Source organism: Cyprinus carpio, chromosome A3 (genome assembly GCF_018340385.1).
Source record: "Cyprinus carpio isolate SPL01 chromosome A3, ASM1834038v1, whole genome shotgun sequence".
Lineage (NCBI taxonomy): Eukaryota > Metazoa > Chordata > Actinopteri > Cypriniformes > Cyprinidae > Cyprinus > Cyprinus carpio.
In genome coordinates, this window is record NC_056574.1 from 17,655,430 (window position 1) to 17,666,392 (window position 10,963).

Sequence of the window (10,963 nt, forward strand, 5' to 3'; positions counted from 1 at the left end):
ATTTTAATAATGCATTAATAAATGTTGAAATTAACTAAGAATGATAAATGCTGTAGAAGTATTGTTCATTCTTAATTTGTGTTAACTAAAGTAGTTAACTAATGGACCTTATTGTAAAGTGTTACCAAATAAAATTGGTGTAAGTATTATAAATCTTGTTAAAATATTTAAAATTAATGACAAGGATTTTACTGAATGAATGAAAGATATTGTAATCACGAGACTGGCTTTATTAATTTAGTCAGAACAGTGTCTTTTTATTTTATTTAATTAGTTTGACACCTAAAACTTTCTCTTTAAATGTTTTACAGTTAAGAAAGTACTGTGCATTAACACTGCAATGCTATAGGATTATGTTGTTTTTTATTGTAGTTAGTCCTTCAGTAATTTAGTTAAATGATGGTTATACATTTAGTGTATTTCTATATTTTGTTGTAGAGAAGGTAGTAGGTAAATATAAAACTAGATTTTATTTTATTTTTAGAAAAAAAAACTTTCTTCATATATCAGTGCACTATAATTATTGGGGAATTAGGGTATATTTACATTGATTCTATTAAAAAAACACTATTTTTTTCCTTTCAAGTTTTGAATTCATTTACAGGTTGATTATTGCTTGTCATGTTATAAGTCTGCAGATGTTATTTAGTATATAAGGCGAATTTGGATTTTATTGTTTCTTATGAACACTGATCTTTCTCAAGGGGACCAAACCCACATTTATAGTTTAGCCATAGATGTATGTAACCATAAATGAATGAATATTCTACATATGGATGTGTAATTCTTCTTATATTCTGTGGCTCATTTCGGAATAACAAGCGTTCTACTCGCTCCATTTTTACTATAAACAATTTTCATATGCCTGTTGCTTTAAGAGGTTCAATAAATTGGAAGTTAAAAATGATCCCCCCGATTGGCAAAAGGGGAAGCGTGTATAAATCATATATCTACCGAGAGATACGAATATTCTAAGTAGATTTTTTTGTACACATAGAATATTCTAATTATTAAATATGATATTCTACCACTGTATGAATACACGCCGATTGTACCCTCCTGTTTGTTACACTGTTTTGTGGCCGACTTACGCGGAAAAGCGGAACCAATTGTTGTCATGTGATTTGTTGTCAGGACATTTTAGCGGAGGGAGCAAATGTTTTGATTCTAGTTTAATGTTTTGACATGTTATTGCATTATTTTCAGAATGTATGCTGCCGCGACGGAGAGTTTAATAAAGCAGGCAAGGTAAAACGGTATCTTTACGTAAAATGTTTACTGTCAAAAGCTGTATTCGTCACACGAGTGGTCAGTTTATAGTCTATGAGTTAGACAAGTTCTTCTCAGTGACAACTGAGTAATTCGTTCAAATGTGCTTTTCAGAGAAATAAAGGAGGAAGAGCTGCAGAGGTTTTGCGGGCGTATATTTAAGCAGCTCCACACTAAAGACGTTAGTGGAGACACGGTGGACTCCCTCCAGAGACTCAGTCTGATAGTTTCTGCCACTAAATATGCACGAGAGTGAGTCGTATTCATGTGAAATATATCTGAACAGCACATAGAGTGCAGAAAAGTATATTTAGGAGCATTTTAAGTGTATAATTGAACACCTCCATTACCATCAGGCTCCCATCAGATCTGGTGATGAAGCTGCAGACGGTTCTTCGTTCTTCCTCGTGTCCAGAGCATCTTCAGGTTCTCTCCTCCTCCATCATCCGGGAGAGCTCTCCTCCCAGCGTACACAGCCTCTGCTCAGATCCCAGTCACGACAGCAGGACCTTCAGCTATGTGGCCAGTGTTGTCCTCACTCAGGTGAGTCACATGCTGTTCGTGATCAGCTTGTGTTCTGTTCATGAACACTTAACTAATCATCTAATTGCCCTCAGGCTGGAAATAAAGAAGATGTGATGCCCCTCTGCCACCATTTGCTGAAAAGTCTTGAGTCTCGGCTGTCTGACGGGCAGATATCCAGACATACGCTTCCCATTCTCTCTAAAATGATTACTGCTTATCCAGAGATTCTCACAGATGGTAAAATTGATCACATTTCTGAAACCCAAAACCCTATTAGAAGTGTCTTTGGGAATTACAGTGGGGTCCAAATGTCAGAAGTAATGAAATCAGAAACAACTAATACAACATCACAGTAATTCACAAGACTCCAGTCCATCAGTTAACATTTTGTGAAGTGAAAAGCTGTGTGTTTGTAAGAAACAAATCCCTCATTAAGGTGTTTTAACTTTAAATCATTGCTTCTGGCTAAAAATACAGAGTCTATAATCCATAAAAACGCTTCCTCCGGTGGAAAAAGTCCATCGCTGGTGTCCTCTCACATCAAAATCCACCAAGATATTTGTTTAGAACTGTCTAGGGCTGTTTTTACTTTTAAATGCTGTTCTATCTGTGCATATTTCTCTCCTGATTCAGACTAGATGACTAATATTTTGGATAAAAGACTCCAGGAGCAGTAGTTCAAAGTTTATTACAAATATGCATCTTTTTGCTTTACAAGATGCTGATTGCTGGAATGGAGTTGTGTGGATTACTTGTGGATTATTGTGATGTTTTATCAGATGTTCGGCACCCATTCACAGTAGAGTATCCACTGGTGAGCAAGTGATGTAAATTTCTCCAAATCTGTTCCATTCTGTTTGTTCCAACAAACTCAATGCCAATCGCAGATTTTCAAAATGGACCCTCTCTGTAGTTAGCTTCTTATACATTGATAGGCATGATTGAAAATACTATAATCTGGAAAATGCAAAGACGTCAACATGAATTATGTGCTCTCTAAACCCAGATCAGGTGAATCTGGTCAGTCGTAAGTTGGTGGATTGGTTGCGTTATGCCAGTATGCAGCAGGGAGCCTCCATGTCTTCTGGGGGATTTTTCAGTGGACCAAGAACACGTCAGGTGGGGCATGTTGCTCTTCTTCATTCATCAGTACCTTCACCATCAACCGATTAGCTCAAGCGCAAGTTTATAATGACACTGTTGAGTGATCTCAGTGAACTGACCATCACTTGTCAACATCTCTTCATCAGCCAGCTCCGCTGACGGAGGTGGATGGGGTGGTGGTGGGTAACTTCTTCACTGTGCTGTGTGTGGGTCAGAGCTACACCGAGGACCAGTGGATGAATATGTACACTTTCTCTATGATCAAGAGTTGGCTTCTCACTTATGACACAGACGGGACTACGAACACAGAATCAGGTAGTCAGTTGGTTTGCTTTATGATCAGCATTAGTTTATTATTACTTATATACTGTTATATGTGACCCTGGACCACAAACCAGTCTTAAGTGTCAGTTTTTTGAAATTGAGATTTATAAATCAGATGAAACCTGAATAAATAAGCTTTCGATTGATGTATGGTTTATTAGGATCAGACAATATTTAGCCGAGAGGTGCAAAAAAATCAAAATACTGAGAAAATCACCTTTAAAGTTGTCCAAATGAATTCTTAGCAATGCATATTACTAATCAAAAATTAAGTTTTGATATATTTACGGTAGAAAATTTTCAAAATATCTTCATGGAACATGATCTTTACTTTTATAAGAAAAATCGTTCATTTTGACCCATACAATGTTTTTTTTTTGGTTATTGCTAAAAATATATCCCAGCGACTTAAGACTGGTTTTGTGGTCAAGGTTCACAAATTATTGATTAATATTTTGGATTAGTTTTTATTTTTATATTACCAGTTTTCGTTTTCATTTACTTCTGTTGTTCTTTTGTCATTATCATATTATTTTAATATTTCCATTTTACTTAAATGATTTGTATTTTATTTCAGCTTTATTTTAAATACCAGAAAATGAATGTAACAGTATCAGCGCTGTTTTCAAACTGTCCCATGTAAGATATATGCTTCACTTAGTTAAGACACGTAACATGGGATTTTCATCTTTGCTAGCTCTACTAAAAAAAACACAGGGCATTCATTCACAGCACCAAGGTAAGATGCAAGCGTAAAGTCTGATATGATCAATCTATGACCAGTGTGCTTTACATTCCTTCCCAATCAGAAACTCTCTTTTACTGAATGACATTGATCCATGATTCACAATTAACTGCTGTCTGTGTCAAATTGATTTTGAGTCTATGGCTATGTTTGGAATGAATTACTAGCATACTACTTACTCTCTACTGTGAATTATAAACTGTATACACACAATATAATGCGATAAGTGTTTAATGCTGCATTGCTCTCACATGACCTTATCATCTTTACTTCTGTGTGACATCCAGTTAATGATGTCATGACCTTTAAAAAAGTATTTTTTGGGTAATATGAATGTGTGGTATAAATGAAAACAGGATGACATATTTTTATTTATTATTTAATTTTGAGAAAGAATATCTTTATGTTTGGCAATGAGGATGTCGCGTTGTGTGCTCTTGTTTGTATACTTTACATTTTGCAAAATGTAGTAAGTCATGTGGTTATTCAGAAAATGTGCATAGTGTGCACACTATATATACTGCATACAAAAATACTACTAATGTAGGGCTAATTGTACTATATTCGTTCCAAACATAGCCTGTGTGTCCCATCGTATGCTCAGCCCTGCAATGGCACTGGATCCTGCCAGATAACATGCTTGTTTAGATCCTCCTGGATGAGCTCTGGGTTTTGTAGTGTGCTGTAATGTGCTGTGCTGTGGTGCAGATGATCGCTCGGAAGTGGACAGTTCAGTGATGTCCATGGTGTCGGCCACATCCTCTTCCAGCAGACTACTTCCTCCTAAAGAGAGACTCAGAGAGAAGGCTTTTGAGTACTGCCAGCGTCTCATTGAACAGAGTGACCGGAGTGAGTAGATCATAGGTCAGCTATTAGAGAGTGTTTATTACACTCTGCTGGTGAATATATTGATTTATCTCTCTCTTATTTTTTACAATGTAGAAGCACTAAAGAAGACAGACACAGAGCTACAGAAAGCAGTAAGTACCAAATACTTTACCATTCAAAAGTTTGGTGTCAGTAAAATTGTATAATATTTTTGAAAGAAGTCTCTTATGCTCACCAAGGCTGCATTTAATCATTATTTATTCAAAAAATAAAGTAAAAACAGTATTATTGTGGAATATTATTACAATTTAAAATAACAATCTTCTATATATATATATATATATATATATATATATATATATATATATATATATATATATATATATATATATATATATATATATATATAAATTTATTTATAAAGCTCTTCAGTGTCACATGAAATCATTCTAATATGCTGCTTTGCTGCTCAAGAAACATTTCTTATTATTATCAGTGAAAACAGTGCTTCATAATGTGTTGGTGGAAACTGCTCCTTTGATGAATAGACGGTTTAAAAGAACAGCATTTATTTGAAATAGAAATCTTTTGTACATTATAAATGTCTTTACTGTCAGTTTTGCTGAATTCAGCGCAATCTGACTGAAAAAATTCAGTCTGGCTGAAGAAAAAAAAACTTACTGACCCCAAACTTTTTAACTGTAGTAAGCATATTTCATCACATTTTTTCATTTTAACCTGGATATAAATTCAAAATAAATTAAAATGAATAATAAATTTAGCAATATAAAAGAAGCACTCATTATTTTTGCCATGTAAAATAAAATGGGATTATACTGTGTTATTGATGAATCGTGTCATGATTAAGACTTAGTCAGTTAAATGGCATATGGACGATGACTCGGTTTATCTGTCGTACAGTGTATTATTGAGTCAGTGTCAATAATGGACATCATCTGTGGTGAGGACCCCTCCTACGTGTACCGTGCCTTCCCGTGCATCAAAGCCTTGTACGGCAGACTGAATGGAGACCTTACTTATGCTCGAGCCCTGCTGCCTATCGCTCAGTTCTACCTCAACCACAGTGAGTGACGTGGCCATTCAGTGGTGTATGGATCTGATAGTGTGAAGTATGAATACATCTCAATGTCCATTTGCTCTAATATCAGGCGAGACAGCTGCAGTGGACTCGGAGGCTGTATTCTGCCAACTCTTCAGTCACTGTCCCGCCGAGCAGTTCAACGAGCCCATGCTCGCCTTTGAGTTTGTCCAGTTCTGTCTTCTCAACGCTAGCGTGCTGCAGGACAGAGTGGCCAACTACAGACAGAGCTTCCCAAACCTTCTGAAGGTGGACTGGTTGACTTATATAGATTTAAATAAATTTTGCAAAAAATGTACTCATCCTCCATTCAAGATGTAAATAAATTTGTTTCGTTATCAAATTTAGCATTACATCACTTGCTCACTAATGGATCCTCTGCAGTGAATGGGTGCCGTCAGAGTTTTTATACAGATGATAAAAACATTACAGTAATGTCTTAACCGTGGATTTGTTTCTTACAAACACTCAGCTTTTAACTTCACAAGACATTAATTAAAGGAATGGAGTCATGTGGATTATTGTGATGATTTTATCAGCTGTTTGGACTCTCATTCTGACGGCACCCGTCAAAATTTCTCCAAATCTGTTCCGATGAAGAAACAAACTCATATACATCTTGGATGCCTTGGCTTGAGGGCAAAGTTTTCAACTACATTTTCATTTCGGGTGAACTGTTCCTTTAAATTGAAAACTAATAAGTGATTTTTAAATCAATTTTCCCATCAGTTCTTGGCGTGGAACAGCTCAGGATTGATTGAAGAGTTTGTGGAGCTGCTCCCATCACTGATAGCTCCAGATACAGCCATTGAGTTACTGCACACTATCCTTGATCTGCCCTGCTTAGCAGCAGCCCTGGACCTCCAGCAGAGGTACATGACTTTACAGACTACAGATCAACGCTTTAACTGGAGTTGATTGTGATGTGAATTAGCGATGCAATGCTGTTGCAGATCAGCGTGCTATCATGCTTCAGACCGTACCACGTGGGACCAGCAGGGGGCGAAGGTGGCCGCTTGTCTGGATGCCTTCCGCCAGCCGCTCTATAGGGGGCTCTTCCTCTACATCCTCAGACCTGAGGCTGGGACTGGAGACACAATAGACAGGTAATGCCTGGCAAGTCATTTATAGAATATAATCTAGGAAGAATTCAGGAATTCAATTCCTAAATTTAAAATGAGGTAGCAGGATGCAGAATTTAAGTAGGTATAATTACAATCACATGTACATAAATCAGTAAATTGTTTTAATGTTTTAAAAGAAATCTTTTATGTTCATCAAGGCTGCATTTATTTGATCAAATATACAGTAAATCAGTGATACTGTGAAATATTACCATTTTAAATAACTGATTTCTATTTTATTGTATAAAAATGTAATTTCTTCATGTGATGGTAAAGCTGAATTTGCAGCACTATATCTCCAGTCTTCAGTGTCACATGATCCTTCAGAAATCATTCTAATATAATTATCAGCTTACCAAAAAACAATCAACTAATAACAATCATGAAAACAGTTGTGCTGCCTCATTCAAAACGAAGTGTGTGTGTGTGTGTGTTAAATGCCTGCTTACTCTAAACCTCTGAGTGTGATTGCCTCGTAGGTTAAAAATGCTTCATGAGATACTGGCTGACATGGCGGAGAGTCCTCGGGTTGTTCGGTGCGCTCAGGTCGTTCCGGTGCTCCTGCAAGTGTACTTCAACACAGTCACTCAGGTAAGAGTCACAAATGAAAGGTCAGGCCATTTAATAGCCCACACCAGTATGAAAAAACTTTTGCCTTCAATATCATTTTGTACCAGCAATAGTGATGGTCTCAGTCATGTCATCTGTTCCAGTGCTTTTTTTATTGTGTTTTATAGAAAGCTGATGAGAAAATGATGAACCAGATGTTGCTGGTGCTGCTGGAGAGAAATAGTCTGCTCTACAACATCAAGACATTTAATGTTGAGGTCCAAAAGTGAGGCACTCTTTATTGGCAAAACCTCTCTCATTTGTGCAAAAGATTTGGCACAGAAAGCTGCAAGTGGCATGTTGTTACTAGAGCTATTCTTTTTAATTGAATTCTAATCAATGGGGTGATTTTTCAGTAATTCCTTGAATTATATGGTCATTTCAGCAGAATATTCTTATCTTTTTTAATTCTGCACGTGTAAACAATTTATTGTAGGGTGTTCAGCACCCACCTGCAGGCCCTGTGCAGACTCCACCCACCACTGATTGTGGATCAGTCCAGAGAGATCCTGGAATTCGCAAGCTCCCCTGCCAACATATACAGTAAAGAAGACTTCTACACACATGTGGTGAGCATCAGAAGTGTGTTGAACTGTGATTGTGAGCGTCATCATGCTGTATTTGAGGTGACTGTATTTAACGTTTATACGTAGGTGTGGGTCATTGGCGAGTATCTCTCCGTGTCCTACGATCCTCGCTGTACGGTGGAACTGATCACCTCTTTTTTTGAGAGTTTGGAGGCGGTGCTGTTTGAGATCACGCAGGTGCGACAGTCAGCCAGTCCTCCGAGCTTCTCCCCCCGCCTCGTCACTGTGCTCATGACCACCCTGGCCAAACTGGCCACACGCAGTCAGGATCTAATTCCCAGGTAGACCTGCCTGCTCCAACACTATAGTTTATATCATATATTGTGTACATACCCCTTGCAGAATATGCACAATGTTAAAACTTTTAACAAAATAAGAAGAATGATATTTTTTCAGTACTGTCTTGAATATGCTGTTTTACATCACAAATGTTTACATATAATCCAAGGAAAATAATAACTGAATTTACACAAATAAACCAGTTCAAAAGTTTGCATCCCCTTGAATCTTACATGTTCTTTTTGTAATAGTTTTTCATGAGTCTATTATTTGTCTTGAGCAGTTAAACTTATATATATATATATATATATATATATATATATATATATATATATATATACACATATATATATACATATATATATATATACACATATATATATATATACACATACATATATATATATACACACACACACATTTATTTTAACGAATTTAAATAGTTATGGAAAAATAACACGATTAAAATATTTTAACGTCCCCAGGCCTGTATGCCATCTTACATTTCATACAGTTGGCTGTTGACACACAGGGCAACAACTATGTAGTCCATAAATGCAGTTATGTGCCCCTTAATTTCAAGATATTGGGCCCAAAAATGTCACTGTATAAGTTTTTGTCTCATTTTTATATCATTTGATGAGCAATATCACACTAGTACTGTTTCTGTCCTGAATAGCATGAGTGTAAATGTGATTTTAAATAACAGTTCAGTCAATAAGTTAATATTGTGTTATTTTTTAAACACAATATTATTTGTTTTTGCTCAGTTTTGCAGACGCGAAACCACAGCACAATTGTTGTGCGTTTCAAAGCAAAGCTCAATTTCATTGAATCCACGTTTTGAATGAATCGGGTGAACCAAATATTCAATGGCCCACTCAATGACTTATTCATCAGGACATTTACTGCCACCTACTGGCAGTTTTAGTTTCTTGTCTAGAGTATTATTTCATTAAAATAATTTCATATTTACATATTAATAAAAAACAAATGAAAGGGATAGTACCCCCCCCCCCAAAAAAAAGAAATAAAATGAAAAAAGAAACAAAATCTTTCTAAAGCTACTTTTCAGAAGATCTCATGCAAGATTTCATGCTTTTCTCATGTAACTTTTGGACCTTACGATATTTGTGATCATGTCTGTATTAGCCAGATATTGTAAGCAAATAAATTCAAGGTGTATTTTTCCCAGTTCAAACTTAATCATATATTAGTAAAAAAAATTATCAGCCATAACATACAGTAGAATTAAAATCCTGTATCAACTAATAGTTCTGTGTCTCACTCTTTCCATTTCGTTCTGTTTCTCTCAGAGTGTCGCTTTGCCTGTCTAAGATGCGGACGTTTGCCCGTAGTGCTCCTGTAATGGCGTGCTACAGTGAGGAGGACACTGAGGAGATCATCACACGAGCCCATGAACTTATTAACTTGCTCAAGTTACCAAATGTAGCTCAGTTTGTTCTGGCCCCTTCAGCCGGAGGCGACAGCCCCCGCTGGCACCGAGACACTAACGCCTCACTTCCTCAGGGCATGAGAGCAGTCAGCGGGCTCCTCCACAGACATTCAAGTTTCCTGCCCACGTAAGCCAATTCTAGGAAACTGTTTTCGAAATATCTGTGCAGAATACCAAGAGAGAGTTTCTGAAGGACACAAAGAGGGAGTGAAAGGGAATGTGAGAAACACTGGAGCAGAACAGCCAAGCACTGCACTTCTTCTGATCACATGCTAGTCAGTCAGAAATGTATTCAATTAAATGTCAAGACACAAGGGGATTGTGATTTCTTCTTTGATTTATTGAAATGTTTGTTAGAGACATTTCTATAAATTAAACATTCTGTTTGTTTATTCTCAGGTTGCATTTATTACTGCCACTTATGATTAGTGTCAAAACTGTTAAAATACAGTTTAGATTTTGTCCTTTGTCTACGAAACTAAGGGTGCAAAAGAATTGACATATAAATGAAATTTGACAATTCAAACGTCTCAGGTTCTTGCTGTCATATTAATGCACCATTATGACAAAATGAGTAAAAACCTATTCTGTTTTACATTCAAAGTGCTTAAAAACATACTCTTTCATATCTGAGCTTCCTTGCTAAATGTGTCAATAGGTAAAAGAGTCATGTAAAGAACTGCTGGAGTTATTCATTAAACTGAGCACAGATGGGAACACATGAAGTAACTAACACACAACAAAAATCTGTAATTATTAAACTATTATGATTGTCTATTAACTTTAAAAGTGACGTTTTAGTTGCAAGAATTTCATCAAGGTTTATATTTTTATTAGACCTTGAGATAAGTCTTATTGGGTTTTGTTAAAAAGATAATTCATGAAGGCTAGTTTCCATGTGAGCTTCTGTGCATGGCTTGTTCCCAGTAACAAATCAAATGGCTTTGTGGGAGCTGAACTGACTTCAATTTTTCATTTCATGTGGATAATAATTTGGTGCTGATTTGGTGATCA

General features: G+C 36.3%; 1 protein-coding gene across 2 annotated transcripts; it reads left to right on the forward strand.

The window, feature by feature from the left end:
• Positions 1-1,091: 1,091 nt before the first annotated feature.
• Positions 1,092-10,475, forward strand: LOC109050631 (AP-5 complex subunit zeta-1-like). Of its 2 annotated transcripts, XM_042721217.1 has the most exons (18): positions 1,092-1,248; positions 1,384-1,521; positions 1,626-1,812; positions 1,887-2,031; positions 2,801-2,913; positions 3,045-3,213; positions 3,920-3,961; positions 4,676-4,816; positions 4,910-4,947; positions 5,717-5,879; positions 5,965-6,143; positions 6,624-6,766; positions 6,848-7,000; positions 7,498-7,609; positions 7,756-7,853; positions 8,064-8,196; positions 8,281-8,495; positions 9,810-10,475. In XM_042721217.1, exons 1-18 carry the CDS (start codon positions 1,208-1,210, stop codon positions 10,078-10,080), a joined length of 2,481 nt encoding a protein of 826 aa, XP_042577151.1. In that variant the 5' UTR covers positions 1,092-1,207; the 3' UTR covers positions 10,081-10,475. The 2 variants fall into 2 exon arrangements, with proteins under 2 accessions (XP_042577151.1, XP_018923749.2); XM_019068204.2 differs by lacking the exon at positions 3,920-3,961.
• Positions 10,476-10,963: the final 488 nt, after the last annotated feature.